This window comes from Hermetia illucens, chromosome 3 (assembly GCF_905115235.1).
Source record: "Hermetia illucens chromosome 3, iHerIll2.2.curated.20191125, whole genome shotgun sequence".
In the NCBI taxonomy this organism is placed as follows: Eukaryota; Metazoa; Arthropoda; class Insecta; order Diptera; family Stratiomyidae; genus Hermetia; species Hermetia illucens.
Window position 1 is genome coordinate 62,286,573 of NC_051851.1, and position 20,134 is coordinate 62,306,706.

The following is a 20,134-nucleotide window of genomic DNA, read 5'->3' on the forward strand; positions in this document are numbered from 1 at the left end:
TACTCCGTGAACAAAAGCGTACATATATGTACGTATGATAAATAGCCTATTTCAGTTTTCAGAGCATACATTTTGATTCGTTACTCTCATGCGTTTCACTCAATATCAGAAATGAGATCATACTAATTAAGCCCCTTCATTTGATAGCCCCCATGTCCATATTCTGAAAAAACGAAATTACATCCCTTTTTCGCATACAAAACAGTAAAAGCATTGGGGAAAAGTAGTTTCATCCTATATAAGACCTTAGAATTTCAATGGTATGTCAATTATTCTCGTTAATTATGACGCCAATATCTTATTTCCATGGCTTAACTGCTATCATTTTGATACTAACAGCCGAATTTCCACGAGCCTTCCCAGTATTATGTGTGATACTATTTCCCATGCTGCTACTCATGGTACTCATGGAAGGCACTTAAGGTACGTTTACTGATCAATTTCAAAAAGTTGTAAGTATACTCGTATATAATTAACTTTTTTTGAGCAGATACCGGAATGGAGTATATTTTGGGAACTAAATTTCTTATAAGCACATCATCATTATCAACGGCGCAACAACCGATATCCGGTCTCTCCAGACATTCCGGTTTTGCGCGGAGGTCCACCAATTCGATATCTTTAAAATCTATCTAGCGTCCTGACCTACGCCATTGCTCCATCTCAGGCAGGGTCTGCCTCGTCTTCTTTTTTTACCACAGATATTACTCTTATGGACTTTCCGGGCTCGTTCATACTTATTCATACGGATTAAGTGACCCGCCCACCGTAACCTATTGAGCCGGATTTTATCCACAACTTGACGGTCATGGTATCGCTCATAGATTTCGTTGTTATGTAGGCTGTGGAATCGTCCATCCTGATGTAGGGGGCCAAAAATTCTTTGGAGGATTCTTCTCTCGAACGTGGCCAAGAATTCGCAATTTTTCTTGCTAAGAACCCAAGTCTCCGAGGAATACATGAGGACTGGCAAGATCATTGTCTTGTACAGTAAGAACTTTGACCCTATGGTGACGTGTTTCGAGCGGAACAGCTTTTGTAAGCTGAAATTGGCTCTGTTTTCTGCCAACAACCGTGCGCGGATTTCATCATCGTAGCTGTTATCGATTGTGATTTTCGACCCTAGATAGGAGAAATTAGCAGTACATCGGTCTGTGATTTTTGGGTTAGATAATTTCCTGCACAGAGACATTGCATGTATAGGGGCCTTCCCTTTAAGCTCGATGTAAATTGATGTTACTCATTGTATGCGTGATATTTCATGGTTCCTGTTTGTCTAAATTTCACTTGAATCGGTATAGCCGTTTTGCGAAAAAGTGAGTGAAACAGGCAGACAGACAGTTAACCGATTATAATAAGGTTTTTAGTCCAGTCACTGAAGCTGAATATCGGATGCGACCTCGGAATTCTTTCGATCAAAATCTATTCACATGAATTTTGAGGTGGGTTTAGAGGGTGGCATAAGAAACAAAACTTTATATAGGGTCGATGTGTGCTTCCCGCATTATTTTTGAAAGTTAGAAAATTGCGGCTATACTGCTTTTCATCGACGACGTTTTCTGTTTTGGAAGATTCTCCAGCCGAACCAATTGCACCTTCCGTTTTAGGCCTTATGTAAAACAAAACCTTATTAAAATCAGTTTACTGTCTGTCTGTCTGTGTGGCGCTCCGTTCGTCTGTCTGTCTGCTACACTCGGTTACTCCTATTGTTACGAAATTTGGTAAAAAGGTGGGACCTGTGAATCCCATTTCATGCAAGGAGTTATATAGTCACATGTTCCAAGGGGGGGGGGGGGTCCCCATCGGGACGGAGGATCAAATGAAAGGTTGAGTACTTTACGAAGTCGATGTTGGTGTCGACATTGGTTGCCAAAGGTCTACACATACAAAGATTGTCTGGCTTTTCTTCTCCTTTGCACACAAAGGACCATATTATGCCGCAGATCATTAACTATTATTATCCTTACATACTTATGTGTTACACCACATTCGAAATTAATCCAACAAACAGTACAAACATTTCCCCCAGCATAACTTCATTTCCTTATTCTCGCTTTTAAATTTTGTTACAACTCTGCCAAATTGCACAAAAATTTCATTTGATGATTTCGATTGTTTCCCTGTATCTTCCAACGCAAGGAACTCAAACTCCCTGACTCTCGTTCTCAACGCAAATGACTCTGCTATTATTGTAAAATTAAATTGAACATAAAAGGAAATAATCACTTGAATGGATAACACAATTTCTCGGTTTTCCCACGCACAAGAGAGCTTAAAAAAATCCATCAGAATTAGTCTAGGTATACGTATACTCGCCTATGGAGCTGTCTATGTACAAAATAGAAATGAGCCTCGAAAGTAATGATGGTAATTTCCTATAAAAATCTGTATATCCGAGGCTTTCTTTGATTTCCACATGCCATGCCGTTAAGATGATTACATTTTAACTAGAAAATGCTAGAAGGACAAAACCACATCATCCTTTATGCTTAAGCTGGAAATTGAAGTGAGGACTAGGCTAGAAGTGCGTATAAATTTATCTTGTGCTGTAAGGCTCGTCGGCAGTGTTTTCAGCGTTCCATGAGTTCAATGATCATTTATACGGAAATTTATCTAGAGCGTATCCGGTCTCATTGAAAACAACACCATTATGAAAGTGGAGCGTGTATATTTCTTTACTTTTTTGTTGAAGGGATTACTAAGGATTACAAATTCCGACGATTTATTTTGGCTTTTAAGATTTCGGCTTCACATGCGGATAAGAGATAGAGAACTTCGAAAAGGTTTATTCCCTGTTAATGCAAGGGCTGTTGATGTATATTTTCAATTTACCCTAAACCGAAAACGAGTTGCGTATGCTACCTCTCTTTTTCATATAATTTAGACCGAATTAGTCTATTTACTCCACCTTGGGCAGATTTAAATCCAGCGGATTTTTAGAGCGGGGATTTAGAGGGATGAGGCAGATTGCCAGCTGAAAGATCTTGAACTGTCTTTAAGGGGTTAGGCCACTATAGCGGCCTAATAAATAAACGTATTTAAAACCTTTTTTTCAGCGGAACTATGAAGTAAATTAAAATTCTGATTAAGGGCCGTAATTCCACATATGATAGTTTCTATAAATTATTTTTCTGAAAGCAATGGAAACAAGTCGGGAAAACGCAAGCTGGACGCTTCAGGTATGAAAGATTTTGTGTATTTTTTTATAAGAACCTTTGAGTGTCCCATTAGTAACTAGTACGTAATATAATGTAGAATTATGTGAGAATATCCACTTTCGCATGATACTCACATTCAAAGTCTTGAATTTGCACAGAAGCGGCAAATTTGATCTATTATAACTTTGTTAGTGATAGTGCAATTTTCACCAAACTGGTGGCGTTATGTTCTGTGTTATAGCGTGCATTGCTGCAAAATTTCGTGATTCCAGGATGAACTTTTGGGCTTTTGGAGCCAATTACTAAAAATTATTGCAATATGCATATGCAATATATTATTATTAACTTTATTTGAACAGATATCAGTCTGGAGGGTATTTCGGACCCTAGGCATCATATAGTGGCAGCCTCTTGATTTGTTGATTTGATTGTTGATTTTTCAAATTTTTCGGTTGGGATTTTTTTGTGGGTTTTCCAATTTTTCGTAGCTCTTGGAAGCCAAAAACTCGATTTTGCTGAAAAATCGGCTAATTTAAACAAATTTAAATTTAATAAATATTTAAAAAGAAACAACAAAAAAGCTTCTAGGGATATCTGGTAAAGACGTACTGTGCAAGATTGGTACAGTAGATTTGTTTTTGTTTCGTTGTTTGTTAAGTTTTGCACATTAAAGAACTCGGCTTGGAGGAATGAACGTTCAAATACTCATAGCTTCGTCAATTTTACTCCGATCGAATTGAAATTTTGACACAATATTATTGACATGTTATGAATTCATTTAAAAAAATAAACAAAAAAAGCAAATAAAAAACTTTAAGTTGAGTCGAGATGCAGATTTCGCTTTCATGTTCTGCTGAAGACGACTTCATCAGCCAGTATGTCAAAAAGACAGCCGTAAAAAAAACAACTCCAGTAGAGATCTGTAAGACTAAGTTAGCAGCTTAAGTAATAATTTTCAACTTAATAATGGAAACTGTTTATCTAATTAGTTGACATTACTCTTCGTACACTGGTTTACATTGGCCGAATACAAGATCCAATTTCAACAATTAGCATTTTATTAGGAAGAAAATTAAATTATCTTTCAAACTATATACTGTATCTGTGTGTCTGTTTGAGGTGGGCAGAGACACTCAGAACTTAGACCTTAGTGGCCCATTGTACTCGATTCCCCGTCTAACGGAATACCCCGGAATCGTTTATCCATCGTAGGATATCCGTTAGTGGATGTAATACTGCCCGCTTCAGTCGTAGCACAAAATCAGATGTCTGATGCGTCTCACATAGAAAATGTTTCGTGGATTCCGCTTCCTCATTACAGAATGGACATTCTCAATTCTCTTGGAGAATTCGACAAGAGAAACTTTGCCGTATAGTTGTTTGGTGCTGACAGGAAAAGTTTGGTGTGTTAAGCAGCATTAAGGCTCAGCCACTTGTCATTATGGAAAGCTTCTTCCCCGTTTTTGATACCAGCCAATACTGACTTCCCAATTGCTGGTTCCGAGTATGGGAGAAACTGAACCCTCTTTTACTAAATTATTCGAGATTTCATTTCTCTCTACACCACAATGACCGGGTACTGTGAGTAGTTCCACCGTATTAAATCTAGAAATAGTTTCAATCGATTCATCAAACGACTATTCAACGCTTTCAATGCAGCTTGACTGCCGCTACAGATTACGACGCATCTCGCCGTCAACCGCTCGTAAATCACCCAGGTTGCCCGCTTTGGGATTGCATATACTTCAAGCTGAAAGACCATTGAATATTATCTCAAGGGAGAAGCCCAATTCTCATTTTTATTCGAGAGGTAGACTTTTGTTCCAGAACCCTGTTCTGTTTTTGAGCCTTTGGTGTAGAAGACGTCAGTTTATCCTTCTCGTTTTTTCATCCTAGTTTTCTCTTCGTTTCAAGATAACTTCATATCTTCTACCAAACTACGGGGATCCGAGAATTAGAAGGCATTGCGAAAACTGCATTCAGATCTTCCAATAACTCTTCCGATGCTCTGTACAGTACAGTATAAACTGAACTCTGGAATTCGTAAAAGTAGTACCCGTTTTTCTGAGAGAGTCCACCTTTGCCGATTCATCCTTATTAAGGACTCTGCACAGCCTGGAAGTCTTCCTTTCATCTTCCAGTTCCTTATAGTATACTCTAAAGGAGTCTCGTTTCGAACGTTTTACAAGTCTCTTATATTTACGCTATGGGTTTCGAAAGTGTAACAGGTGTTTATTCTTATTGCTTTTGCAAGCACGATTTAGAAGCCGTCTGGTTGGTTTCCTAAGTCTTTGCAGTTCTCGGTTCCACCATGGAACTATTTTACGGCTTTGGTCTTGGGGAATTAGCAAGCTTCCTCAAAACACCCAACAAGTGTGGGATTCAGAATTTCCAATTGATCTTCCATCGCCAAAGGAGTCCATAGGCCGCCTAGGGGCTCCACTCCGCCGCCAAAAAGTTCATTGAACTTTGTCCAATCCGTGTTCTTGAGATTCCGTCTTTGTATTACAGACTGTTCGCCTGCAATATGCAGACTAAATTCTAAGTAGCGGTGATCTGAAAGTGAGACTTCATCTAGCTCTCACCAGTTTTTAATCGACTCTAACAACGTGCAGACTGTTAGGTCAATTACTTCACTTCTTGTTAGCCCCACCAACGCGGTCATCAGAACAGCTGAAGTGACAAAATCAAACAGCTTCTCTCCTCTAGGATTACATTTCCTATTTCCCCGACAAATATGATGAGCATTCGCATCACAAAATATTAAGAGTTACACTACCAAAACCCTTAGTTCTTGCGTCGGCGGGGGTCGCAAAGAATCTTAGGGTAAGTAACCTGGTATTGCAAGATCAACAATGTCATGGGGACAGAAATGTCTTAGCATAGTTTCCTCTAAAAATTTTTGATCAGAACCCAACACCTGGTCTCGAAGTTCTTTCATCGAAGAAGATTCTAGTCCCTTTACTAATCGAATACCACAGATTTTATTAAAATGAACCCATGACTCCAGAACTAGAAATATATAAGGACAGTGCTGCAACCTTGCTAGCCTTATTGTCAGTATGCTTTGGCATGCTGCAGGTTAATTTTAATAACTCGTATGTTTATAGACATAGGTGTAGCCTAATTTTACCGGGGTTACCAGCTGGTCTTTGCCACACTTAGTGGTGTAGCAACGCCCACGTCCTCATTCTCAAAAAAACTTCTTTTGCAGTGCCTTTCATCGTCGTCGGCTGGAAGGCCCTCCCAGGTTCACAGCCGTGTCCGGCCTGCATGGATCTATTTTCACATACCGGAATTAGATCATTTGCGTCCACATCGCCAGCTTCCCTGGTATACGCCTGACAAGCAAGCCCGTAGTCGCAGTTCCTTTGCGCCTGAAGTTTCGTTCTGCGGGGCCTTCCTCTCTCATTTCTTCGAAGAGTTAGGCCGACAGTAGTCAAGTTTCTAGTTCCTCTCACTAAGGGAGCTGCTGTACTATCCTTCCTGGGTGACCGCGCCGTAGACACCGGATGCAGGTTTTCCACTGAAGTGAAGCCCCTGGTGGCCCCATATAGTAGCACTAAAAAAATTCTTCAAGAGCTTACACAACTTTTTGAAAGTGTACAGCAAGCAAGAAGGGCAAATAAGTCCCTGTGTTAAATCTGGGGTAGACTTGCTATTTTTCATGTCATTTTAGTCCGGCTGCGCTCAAAATAGTAAAAATACTATACTACTATTGGTACAAAAAATAAAAGATTTTTTTTATTGGTTAGTTCGAAAAAAATTTCCGAATGCCCGATTTGCATGAAATTTGAATTTTGGTGCTCTTTAACTCAGCCAAATTTTATCAGATCTAATTAATAAATAGTACATGGTTTGAAAGTTAATTTAGTTTGCTTTCTAATGAAATGCTAATTGTCGAAATTGGGCTGGGTATTCCTTCTTTAGCAATAACGCATTACGTCTACGGTGATACTAGTAGCGTTTATCGGTATCTTAGGGAGTATACCTGGAGAACATAATTAGATTGAATGATTTCTGAATAGGGATTTATTCCACTGCGCCCCAAAGGCTTGAATAGGAAACGTATACTCTACTATTACATATAACATTAGAACCATTGGATCAATAATATTTTCTTCATTTTACAGCGTGGATGCTTGGTTGGCTCATGTGTAAAACTGTGCCATACATTCAAGGGGTGTCAGTAGCTGCCTCTGTCTACAGTCTGATTGCAGTTTCGCTGGACAGGTGAGTTGATTTTTGTTAAGCAAATGACCACAAAAAACAAACATATTGCTTTGCGAAAATGTTGAAATTAAAACTTCCTGGAGGATAATGTAACCCAGTTTGATATTTAATGTCAAGAAAGTTGAATATCGGCGGTTTTTTTAATATTTACACAAAATAAACTTCCACCATTCAATGATTGTTTTTGTAACTAATTGTGAAACTTCATTACTTTAAATTGCATTACAGACAGGGGTACGCTAATTATCGGTTATTTCATTCATTATTCCCATTACTAAGTCAGAAGAAGAAATGGTGTCCCACTACCTCAAACTCTTAAGTCTCCAAGTGACGAGAGAGGAAAATTCCATGGCAAGCTGAAATCGAATTCTATTTCATGGTGAAAGGAATAGAAAGGGGGCGACGCTAAACACACTTGTAGGCAGGTATACCAGTATATCGCGAAAATAAGATCCCTCGCCGTGTCTGCTGCAAGATAGTAATAAAACTTTGATTAATTTATGGGAGTTATCTCTGAAAATCGTTACAACTCACTCAGCAAGGAAAATAATTTAGTTTTCTTTCGAATGAAATACTAAATGCCAAAATTGGACTAGTTGTCCCTCCTCTAGGCCTTTTCAAGTGAAATCCCACCCCAGAAAAAATAAATTTAGTATTTAAAAAACTGCACGAGCGAAAAAAAAATGTTTTTTCCATCAGAACACTAAAATTAATTGGTCTAAAGAAGACATTTTCAATTGCGAAAAATGAAGTTCAAATTTATCAACCAGTGTTATGAATATTGTTTTTTAATTAAATAATGGTCTCGGACTTTAGCCTTGCAAATTGGAGTTCTAGAATATACTCAAAATCTTCCCTGTTCGTGGTAAGAAGCAAATAAAAGGGGTAGAAATGTGTGGGCTAGGAACGTGCAAATTTTGAAACTTTGTTGCTTCCAAAACGTCAAAATGGTCTTGAATATGGACTGAACTCACGGCTCTGAACTTTAGTTATTGAAGACGGAGAAGCGGGAGTTGCAACGATATTAGCTGCACATGTGGGTTTAAGTGAAGTAAGATGTGACTCTGGAGAAAACCGAGTGGTAGCAGACACGGTCAGGTTGTTCTACCGACTATTGCAAGGCGCGCTCTCTTCACTTGGAAGATGATTTTAGACAGACTTCTCACTGCAAAATTCCGGTCCAAATTAAGGATCATTAGCTGAGTGGTTAGAGCGCAAGGCTGTCGTACGGAAGGTCGCGGTTCAAATCTCACTGGTGGCAGTGGAATTTGTATCGTGATTTGACGTCGGATACCAGTCGACTCAGCTGTGAATAAGTACCTGAGTCAAATCAGGGTAATAATCTCGGGCGAGCGCAATGCTGACCACATTGCCTCCTAGTGTACCGTAGCGGTCTTGAATGAAGTGCTCTAACACACTTCAAGGCCCTGATCCAACATGGATTGTAGCGCCAACGATTATTATTATTATTATTATAATTGTACAGGGCAATGTACCGGCAGATACTGCTGATATAGTGGAAAAGGATGCATTTTACGAGCAAATTCACGCAGTTCAGAAGAGGCTTTCAAACGCCTAGTTATGGTCGTGATGGTTCTGAATACCAGTGTAGGGTCTGACAACAGCTTGCTCGTACATGTGATGGGCAACCATGATTTGCTGGTCGCGACGATAATGGTGAGAGGTTTGTGGATTTCTGCAACTTCCACCGCCTTATCATTGGTGACATAGTGTTCGACCACAGAGCCTGCTACAAGGTCAATTGGATTTCAACTGATCGACACTGTGCGACCAATCAGATGGACCACTTTATGATAGATTTAGGAATTGTCTCCTAGATGTGGGTAACAAGAGCGGCGCTGACATCGGCCTTGAAGTTGGTCACCATCAGATGGTCATTCGCGTTTGATTGCGTGTTGCGTCCGCCGTTATTAATAGAGTTGGGGAGCTGCGACCCCCTAAGTTCAATTTCGACCGCATGCGTGGATCAGCTGTCGCTCGACAGTGAGGGAACTATCTTGCTGATCGCACGAGAGGTATACTGAGTTAGATGAGCGTTAGGCGTATCGACGAATATATCGAAAGCTTGATCGACAGAGAGCAGACTGCTTTTTGGCTTTCACGCGTGATCCTCCTGCATTGACCACATCAACACCCTACGGATCATTTTGGAACAGTGCGCAGAGTTTAGATTTTTGCGCAAAATGTTTCCTACTGCACTGAGGTAAAATCTTGGAGGATTTTGAGGTCCAAAGTCGAGTTTTAAAGGGTTGCATCTTGTCACCAATATTATTTCTTCTTGTTATCGGTGTGATGCCTTGTACAGAGGACGTGTAGGAATTCAATGATCGATGACATATTTTCTCACATACCTCAACTACGCTGATGATATCTGTTTGCTCTTTCAGCAGGTCATGGACTTTATCCAAATGACTCTGGATTTGGAAAGAGAGGCAAGTAGAGTTGGACTGAAGATAAACACCAACAATACAAAAGTTCTCAGTTTGACGGGTCATCGCACTCTCCCTGTATGCATAAATGGACAGAGCATCGAAAGGGTCGACGAATTTGTGTATCTAGGAAGTGTGGTTTCTGCCGACGGTGGCACCGAACTGGATGTTGTCCGACGAATTAACAGTGCTAGAACCGTTTTCATTACCTTGTCTAAAATCTAGAAATGCAGCTACCTTAACACCAAGATCAGGTTCAGACTGTTCTGTGCTAGTGTTCTTTTTGTGTTGCTATATGGGAGTAGCTGATGGAAAGTGAACTTCACTGTTACTCAAAAGCTCCAAGTTTTCATCAATATCTGTCTGCACCATATCATCGGATGTCATCTCAAACCAAGAGCATCGTCTGCTGAGAATATTTTAAGTCCTTAGTCCTAGTATTTAAACCCTGGCACTAAGGAAGGCAACGGGATTCGAACTACGGACAAGTAATGACCAAAGTATTCACATCTGCAATAAAAAACATAAAAGCAGTTGCCGAACTAAAAGGAAGCGATTTTAGATATTTAATTTATTTGCTTGCTAGTAGTTTCTCGGCTTTCTCGATTTATCGTGGAACTTCGGATATTCAGGGTCGGCGTTTGCTCTTTCCGTGCTGCCTCTTACCACAGCACCTTGCCGATAATTCACTTCGTTGAATTTCGATGCCTTAACGTTCCATTGAACCTGTGCATAATTGAGTCCACATGCTGCTATAATAATTTGCGCATCTTGTTTTAATCTCTTTTAAAGCCTTTTCTTTCTTCTCTCGTTTCCCTTGATGTAAGCAGATGGATTTTCGTTAATAAGTTGACTTACCTGTCAGTGGCTTGGATTTTATTCCGGACCTCTCCCCTCCCCATAAAAAACCCCTTATGCTCATTCGAGAAGTGTAAACGTGTGTATCAATACCAAGCATAATATAAGACACGAAATTGAAAAGTTTCATATAAATCTTATTATTACTACAAATTCGACGATTTTATGTTAAATTATTACACCTTAAGTCCTTATCAATCTCAAAGAGAATCATATCGATGAATCCAACGGCACTTTCTTCTTGAATGGAGTTGCGGTGCTGCTGTCTAAAAGTATTTTCCAGAGTTCCTAATATTTTTTTTTTATAATTCTTGTGCTTTCGTCTGATATTTCTTCAAGATTCATACTCTGAAATCAATACATGAAAATGTCATTCTAATCAGCTTATAAATGTCAATATATTCTTTGAAATCGAAAATTCCAAATGATGATATCAATTAATGGGGCTTTTTATGAGGTCGTTGGCAAAGAATTTATTACGAATGTTAGACTTGAAATCTTATAGAAAGTCTTTTGGAATTTAAGTGTCGACATTAAGTGATTGAAAGCGAAGGGTTGGATTAGGGACCGAAAAAAAGCAAACCCACTTTTGAAATAAATACTTTCGCAGGTACAGATTTATTTTTCTACAACTTTTACTCTTAATTGAGCACATATAAATAACATAATACTGACAAAGCGAGAAGTTAATGTTTGCAGTCACCACTAGCTGCAACTGTGAAATATGGACCCCAAAGATGAACTTTATTTCCCAAGGATTCAGCAATGTTTGCTGCTTTCGTGTTCATTTTTTATACCCATCTTTCCAGAAAAAACCTTGCAAAATAATATGTAAATTAAAATGATTGACCGCTCTCCTTGCAGGTCGCCATGCGTGATGTCTCGTTTTTCTAGAAGAAATGTTACTAACAATGTATTTTGGTTACCAATAGGCAACGAGTTGCACTAACTTAAGAACCTTGATGTGATTAAATTCATATTCAATGCCACGAACAAATCTTAATATGTCTTAGATTCTCTTTCAGTTCCTCAAGTACTCGTTTAAATTTGGTGCTAAGCCAAGTTCAAGCGAATTCATTAAATGGCCCCGAATTTCAAGCTAAGCGTGTTTAGTGCTGTATCTATAGGCACGTATCTCTTGTCAATAAAGGTAAACAGAGTTCATACGTGAACTTTCGTTCGTAAACTCTTGTCTTCTCTGAGATTTAGCATAAATCTTGTCAGACATAAGACGAATGCGCTTGTTAGCCAGATTCAGGTATTGCCTAACCTTCGCCGACGCAATCATAAGTACATATTTCTTTGATTTATTGAGGTGGAATTCAGATAAGATGAGTGTTGGAAGACAAATAGTTTTTAAGTAATTTCAGAATGTCTTTACTATTTTTTCTATGGTTCAATAACAAAAAAACCAATTCCTATGGAAGTAAATGCGTATCTTTAGGTGTGTTCTCAAATTTTCCGAATTTAAAACTAAAGAAAATTGCCTTTTTATCAGATTTTTAAATTCGCATCTAGAGATATTAGCAATAAGATGAACTCCCACCTTATACATTTAATCTAACTGCATATCAAAGTTGAGTTTTCCTGTTCAATTCACATCTTCACCATTCAATGACACGATTGCATGAATTGGCTTTATCCAAGCGAACACCATTCATAATAATAACTGACGTATCTATATGTTTAGCTAGTATAAAGCGGGAAAGATAAAATCTTCAGATTTACTCGTTACAACTGTTGCTTAATTTTTCACTTCAGGCGACACTTAAAAGGTCTTAAGATCTCTGCAACTCTGTATTATGCAAAGGGTGTGGTTCATGACGTCTCGCATTTAACCAGCATCCAATATGTAGGAGATGTTTGGTTCCATATGGTATTCACCAACCTTGCGTAACTAACCGGTCCTTGATCCACATAAAAAATTGCATAAAGTCATTAAATCTCTTGTAGATTTTAATGTTAATGAAATTGCTCTTGAACTTGACACACGCAAAAGTAAAATATATAAATTCGGAAACAAGTATTTTAGGTTATATGCACATATTTATATGGGAACAAGTTCTTTCACCCACAGAAATGTTGGTTTGTTAAGTATTCGACCCCGAAAGATACGCTCTTTGGACCTGAAAACAATGCTTCCTCCTCCATGCACTTATCGTGTCACATTCATTTCAATTAAGGGAAGAAGTGCTCTAGTGCTTATCACAATGACTATATTTTTTATTTCATCTTGATGTTGTCTGGGAAAAACACAAACTGGGTGGAGACAGTTGAGAGGGTGAAAATTGTAGCTCGCTCGTATTCTGCTGGAGATAATCACAGAGGTGAAAGATACTCATTTATCAAGCGCTTTACAGCAATTGGTGTTGAAAGTTTCAGTTCTCGCTTTTGTAGCAAAAACTAGCAGAATCATTATCAGGTCAAACAAGCTCAGTCTTCTGGAAAATTTAGTCGGTTGGAGATAACTTGCTCAAATATTCGTTGCAAGAATAGTATATATATCTATTCCTTGGTTTCCAAAGATAAATTTTGGAACAATGGGGAAAATGCTTCTTAAAAAATATTTCCGATTTTATATATTCGAAAGCCGACTATAAAGGCGAAGACGGGTGCGGTGTTCATGGTGACTGAGCGCCAGCCTCTCGATCTCGTTAGCTGGAATTAGAAATATTGTATGTTGCTTGTTGTAGGCTTATCACTTACACATAGGGCTGCAGAGACAACATCTGGACCCGAGGTGAAAATGAGGAGAAAAAACCAGGCCCGGGGTCAAATTATACATATCTGGAGTGAAAAGGACCACCCCCTATTTTTTCATTGAAATTTCTATTCCGGGACCTCGAGAAAGTTACGGGCGGGAATTTCCTTTTAACTCCCTCTTGTAAGGCCTCCTTGCACAGCAAATGAAACTAAAACACAGACTCAATGAAGCCTTAGACTGTGAGAATACCCTATACTCCAGAAAGGAGTTGTTATGATTGGAAAGTCCCCGCCAAATGCTTCAGACACTTTTGGTACGTAGCAATAGAAAAGTACTATCCCCAAAGGAGCCATGGTAGAGAGCGAATGAATCTCCCATTCTATTTCGGTTCGAGTACCCGTACGCCCGCGTTAACTACGTTCACCATCCCCCCTGTTTTTTATAAATACCTTTTACATGAATATTAATGAACTTCGTTTTTTATTGCTACGAAAATTTGATGTTTTAACTTTTCGTACTCAATTGCCAAATCGGGAATTATGGATTTTTGCCGATTCTAGCAAACACAAAATTAAATGTTAGTAAAGGCGTAACAACTGCAGTTGGCATTAAGCCGAGGGTAGTTGTTAAGCTTTCGTACGACGGATCTCTTGTGTTCATAACTACGCTAGGGCGCTAGCAATTAGTCAGTCCTTCAACCATAAAGAGCGTCCAATTTCTGAAATTGTAGTTGGAATAATACTGCCTTTCAAGGGATTAAAGATTTAGCAGAATATAATAGTAAGAATCTTTCATTGCTCTTGTAGAATAAATTTTCGGAATCAGCATCCAATAGTTTCACTGAGATTTCGAGTGATATGCTACCTAGAAACAGTCAATTCAGGATGATTTATTGAATTTTAGCCATTCCACCTGTAAAAAGTATGGGGCAGCGGTTAGCAGTTAGGAAATTTTTGCAATTATTATCAATATCTATTCACCGTCGAACACTCGAAAGTGTTTCACAGCGGGCTCTGGACAGAGTAAAGCTGCAGCAGTCGCCTTTTCACAACATTAATACCGAACAAAACATTAATTATCTAACCAGCTTTACACCAGGTATGCAAAATCCAATTCAATGTCCAGCAACACAACAATGTCTACTTAACGTTGACAAATGTGTAAGTCGAAAAAATATAATCAGGAGACAATCAGTCCAACCGCAGTAGACAGACAGGGTCAAAAGGGGCATTAAAAAATGTAACGTGTGCTTTTTGTCACAAAAGGGGGGCATCATACGACGAATGCTTCAAGCGAAGAAACCATATTGTACCATATGTAAAAGGTGCAATCACGATGTTAAAACCAAGATTGTAGGACTATCAATTACAAAGCAAAGAGAATTCAGCAACACAATCAACCTGAGCCAGCAGTGACTAGATCTCCGACAGAGAAAAGGAGTTTTCATCCTTGCGGACGTTTAGGACATTTGGTGAAAGAACATTGAAATACAAAAACCCGATCATAACATTGTTAAATACAGGTACCTCCAGAGGTTAAGCAGTTGTCGTTTTGTGACCATATCTAGTTTTCAGCCCTATTCCAGCGGCCATAACTTGCAATATTATTCGGCATTCTATTATAGTTCTCCGTTGCAGCACTGTTGTGGTGTTTACTGCGGTCTAATTCTTCTCAAATTGCAACAACTCACCACTGAAATTGTTGGTCGTACTATTCCTCAACTTCTATATTAACTTCAGTCTGGGGAACATTATGTGCTCGGATTTAGCGATGTACTATATTAGGGACAACATGAGACCCCTACAAATAAAGATAATACAAGAGGTCCTTTAATCACCACACTTAGCAAGAAATCGGATCATTGATTCACTCCCCCGCGCACACTCTCGACCGATTTCTCAATGTGAAAGATCAGCGTGTGGCTGCTGGAGCCTTCAGAGTCGTCTACTTTTCCTTCCTAGTGACTTTTCGCAATTTGCGATAACAATTTCTGCTTCTCTTGTAAAGGTACTACGCCGTAACCTTGAAAATAGCTATAGGTATTACTCCTAGGATGCCGCCCATTAACTCACTTTGTGTTCTTCTGCATACACAGTATACTGTCAGATGAATTAGACGATAGGCTGAATTCTGCAATACTAACTAATGATCTCTCTCAAATAGACACTATAAATTGCTGGATGCCTCCCCCTCTTGGGTGTCAGATCGCTTATAAATCGATTACCGTTGCCTCTTCTGAAAAATGAAAAAAAATCGTGTCGTTGTAGGTGATATTACTGAAACGGGGTTCTCAAATGGAAAATTAAAGAACTTCCCTCAAACTAACTCCTTCAACCCTTTATCTGTTATACCATACAAATCTTTCAGAAAAATTCTTCTCGATTAGCCAAGTTAATAAGCCAACGACATGCGATTCTCCTAAAGTACTTTTAATCTAACCTCAACGAGCTAGATCACGACGGCGCGATGGTTGGGCGGCTAGATTATCAGCCTTTCATTCTCGTTGCTTTGAGTTCGAATCCTAATCGTCATGGCTGCCTGTGTTCGGCTTGCTCAATGAACCTGTTATACATTTCCTCCCTTCCGCTAACATCTGAAACATGGTGTCTAAAAATGAATTGGCGGTATGATGAGGATCTAATGGATGTTTATTGTGATTCTTATAGTAAACCCAACCTGTGTTTTCACTGAGCGGAAAATGTTCCTTCCACTATGCATGAATTAAAAGTGTTAATGAACTAATTGGTTTTTCAGTTCTCTTCGTAATTCTATCAAGCATACAAACCGTTTTGTCTCCAACTCGTTCGCAGACTTTCCATGATTAATCCTCGATTACGACAATTATGCAGAAGAGCTCGCGTTGATTTAATTCTCTGTGCCCTGTATTATTCTCCTGCGCGCAGAGGTAGGCTATGTCCCACAATTTCAATTTCCCATTAAGGTATATTTTAATGTTCCAATTTGCTACCCTTTGAAAATTATCTAAGTCGTTTTGAAAATTCCGGTATTTTTCCTACATGCCCAGGTAATCCGGCACCCCTTTTAAATATCTGCAGTTTTATTACTAAAAAAAACAGGAGAACCCAACCTTATAATTCTTCCAACGGTTGTCAATCACTCACTTTTGAACGTTTTACGCCACGTTGTTCCGTTTATTTAACTTGTCGGTTCAGTTGACCTACAGTGCAGAGCTATCCAAGGACATAAAACGACGGCGAAAAAACCATAAAGTTCTGCTCGGAAGTACTGAAGCTCCATAGAAGTGCCTTGTCGACACGCGGACAGCATCCATCTCTGCTAGTCAGACTTGGGAATGTGGGTAGGCCTTTTGGGCACCTTACTCCCTGACCTATCATTTACCAAATTTTTCACGTGTCATTAAACCAATGTGTGGGACCGCACCGGAGCCTAAAATGCAAACGGGGAATATCGCACGAACCTAGCGAAATGCACCCGAAATTAAAACTGCAGAAATAAAGACTGCTGGTTCGATCACGCACGTGGAGCCGTAAAACTTAGGATTGGGTGCTGCAATCAAGAGTGAAGATCAACGACGGGTCATGTCCCCAATCGATATTTCTGTTGCCAGAAATCTTGGGATTCCTTTTCTGATCACCGTTTAGAAAAGTGGAAATACCCCTTCATTTGCTGTTTGCACGGGAGTTAGGGAGGAGAAGAGAGGGAAAACGAGTTCTCAAAATTCATCGGATCCAGACATGTTGTCTGGTTTATAAAAGTTATGAACATTCCATAATTGTCATATCTGTCGATTAAACGTGCCGAACGAATTGAGATAGGCAGCTTTTGTGGCGCTTGTTTGGAGTTTTAGTGTTGAAACTCAGCTAATCGCATTCGAACCAATCCGTGAAGCGAATGAGCGTCTGCCGCATTTTATAAAGAAGGGTCAACACAAGCCATAATGCACCGAGGAGTTGAACTCAAAAGAGTCTGAATGACCTGGCCGAAAGTAGGAAGAAGGCGAAGCTGGTCTCGTGACAGATTATCCGGTTTATAAAACTGGTTTTCATTTCAATTGATGCGGTAGAATTGTACAAAATAGAAAATAACAATTATGGAAAATAGAATAAGGGGGAAATTACCTAACGAAAAAAAACTAAATCAAAAATAGTGAAAATAGTCAAAAGAATGAAAGGATCAAAAAAATGAAAAAGGTAAATACCCAACCATCAGAATCAAAGGAAAATAAGCAATCTTTCTCAAAAAGGAACCTCCCCTCTTCCAAAATTTTGCAACTCCATATACAATCTCCGCAAAACAAACAAAAGTGTTCAATTTTTCGCTTTTGGAATTCAATAGAAGTTAGGATGAAACATTAAGGACGAAATGACACAGTATGATATTTTTTGCACAACTGAATGAAGAAGCTGCCGCTTGAAACAAAGGTAGGAGAAGATACTGCCCAGTTTAAAGTTCAAGTGTAAATATCTTTTAGCCTGCAGTCGCATAGGGCTGTAGATCTAAAGACGCTTAGAAGTCAATCACCTAAATGACGTCAAGTCTCAAGAGGAATACAATAAATGGTTAGGTCCAAATATCTTCCACAAAGTGCGATGGAAAAACGAGGCTTAGAAACACTTACTTCCAGGGAAAAGGTGATTTGGGTTAAATCCTACGCGTGGTGTAAATAAGTATTTAACAAGTAATGTGGCGTAACTTAGTGAATTGGGCGAGAATCGATGACGATGGTAAGTTAGCCAAAGTCGACCAAGAGGGCAGCTGTTCCGAAAACCTAAAAGGTCGGCGAAATTGACCGTGAAGGTCGACTCGGGAATACTCAGGCTTCGTAGAAGTGTCCAAAAAAAATCCGCCTTCCCCCTTTCCCGAGGCTAGCTAGCACAGAGGCGTGTGAGGCGTTTTCTTGTTTTATTAGATAACCCTGCTCTCTAGATTCTTCATGTTAAAACCTAGTGGAGGTCGGGCCCCACGTAGGGGCCCTGTCATTACATATTTCATGGCAAAACCTGCAATGGAGTTGTGATATTTTCCTCCCGCCTTTCCGCTGTCACTTCCGTCTTCTTATCAACACGTCCACGGGTCCTCAGCCTGAGCGATGGCGAAGTTCTTTATTAGTTATTAAAACACACCGATGACACGACCCAAACAAAAATTGATTAAAGTTCTGGGCTTCTAAGTAACTGTGATGGTTGCCGTCTATCTACTCTTCCCATATAGTAGCAGAGAGAAACAAGCTGGAAAACCGGAAGCTAGACGCTTCAGGTATGAAAAGTTTTGTGTATTTCTTTTATAAAGCTATTTGGGTGTGCATTTGTCCCATTAGAACCTAGCAGGGTGATATTGACATTCAAAGTCTTAAATTTGCGCAGAAACGGCAACTTTGACCTATTATAACTTTATTAGTAATACTGCGATTTCCATCAAGTTTGGCAGGACATACTCTACATTAAAGCCTACATTGCTGCAATTTCGTGATTCTAAGATGAACTTAACGGGGATTTGCAATCAATTACTAAAAATTATAGTAATATACTATTCTTAACTTTATTTGAAGAAACATCTGTGTGGAAGGTATTTCGGAGCCTAGGCACCATATGGTTGCAGCCGCTTCACTTTTTTCAGATTTTTTGGTTGGGTAATTTCTGAGAATGGGTCCGTGAAAGAAATGATCCCCCGCACTTCCCACCTTTCCAACAAATGTCAAAACTAAGACCAGCTTCCCAAAGTACTAACCGAAACCTTTCATTTGATATCCCACATGGTTATCTTTGGTGAAAAAAATTACACCCCCCTTTTGCGTGTATGGAGACCCCCAACCCTCAAATTCGACGTGGACAGATATAACTCACTGTATGCGTGAGCTCCCACCCTTCCACTAAATTCAGTATCAATTGCTACAACTGTATCCGAGAAAAATGCGAGTGACAGATAGACAGTAAACCGATGTTAATAAGGTTTTGTTTTACACAAAACTTTAACTAATTAACTTGAAATTGGTGCTGAGACAGTTGTATTTCCAAATTTTAGACAAAACTATTAGAGCAGATTTAGCCCTAATAGTTGGGTGCCACCGTTACCAGAAACAATGCTTCCTCGATAAAAAAAATTGTTCGATGCTTTCAACTGCCCATCAGTGCAAAAAGGAACAGTCAGATTGATAATCGTGGTTTTGCTTATGTTTCTCTCCAGGCTGAATCTGTTTGCTTTTTCCTCCAATTTTTTCAAAGCCATTTGACGAAGGCTTGAAGAGAGGGTTAACAGTTTCTATGAACTTAGTCGAGGTATCTGAGGAAAGGTGATTTCAACCATTTAAACGTCTTCCGGACAAGGCAGTGTGAAGAACGTGACCGATAACGCGAAGAAATAATATCGGTGATAAAATGAAACCGTGGCGGTATACTAGGTGATACTCCCCCTGCGAAGAGGGTCCCAGATGCATTCCCTATTCTGGGTCTCGAAAACTTTCTCGAAATTGGTAAAGAATAGGTGGAGCAGCCAAAATGATCATAAAGCTCGACTTTTGTGAACTGAAAAAGTAGAACTATTCAGTAAAGTTTTAAAGTTATATGTGAAGCCTTAGCTACCAAACTAAGAAAATTCGTCGGCTTCTTGGCAGCTTTATTTTCTCACATATTATTAACAAAATTCTTTTTGATGGCCTGGTGCATTTGAGATCTGCACCAGGATTAGATTTCTGCCATATTACGCTAGCTCCAAGCCTTAATGTAGTATTCTTTCTCCATACGGGTCTAGAG

General features: G+C 39.3%; 1 protein-coding gene and 1 long non-coding RNA gene across 3 annotated transcripts in view; one reads left to right on the forward strand and one right to left on the reverse strand.

Moving 5' to 3' along the window:
- The window catches only part of LOC119652500 (neuropeptide SIFamide receptor-like), a 308,594-nt gene that overhangs the window by 178,882 nt on the left and 109,578 nt on the right, over window positions 1-20,134 (forward strand). Inside the window, exon 3 of the mRNA XM_038056687.1 lies at window positions 7,292-7,391. Coding sequence (XP_037912615.1) covers window positions 7,292-7,391 — 100 coding nt within the window. The remainder of the gene's footprint in view (window positions 1-7,291; window positions 7,392-20,134) is intronic.
- LOC119652505 lies at window positions 10,816-12,853 on the reverse strand. Of its 2 annotated transcripts, XR_005249551.1 has the most exons (3): window positions 12,428-12,853; window positions 12,246-12,377; window positions 10,816-11,047 (listed from the first exon to the last, which is right to left on the reverse strand). It is a non-coding gene; the product is annotated as an uncharacterized LOC119652505 (long non-coding RNA). The 2 variants fall into 2 exon arrangements; XR_005249550.1 differs by having other exon boundaries at window positions 12,246-12,853.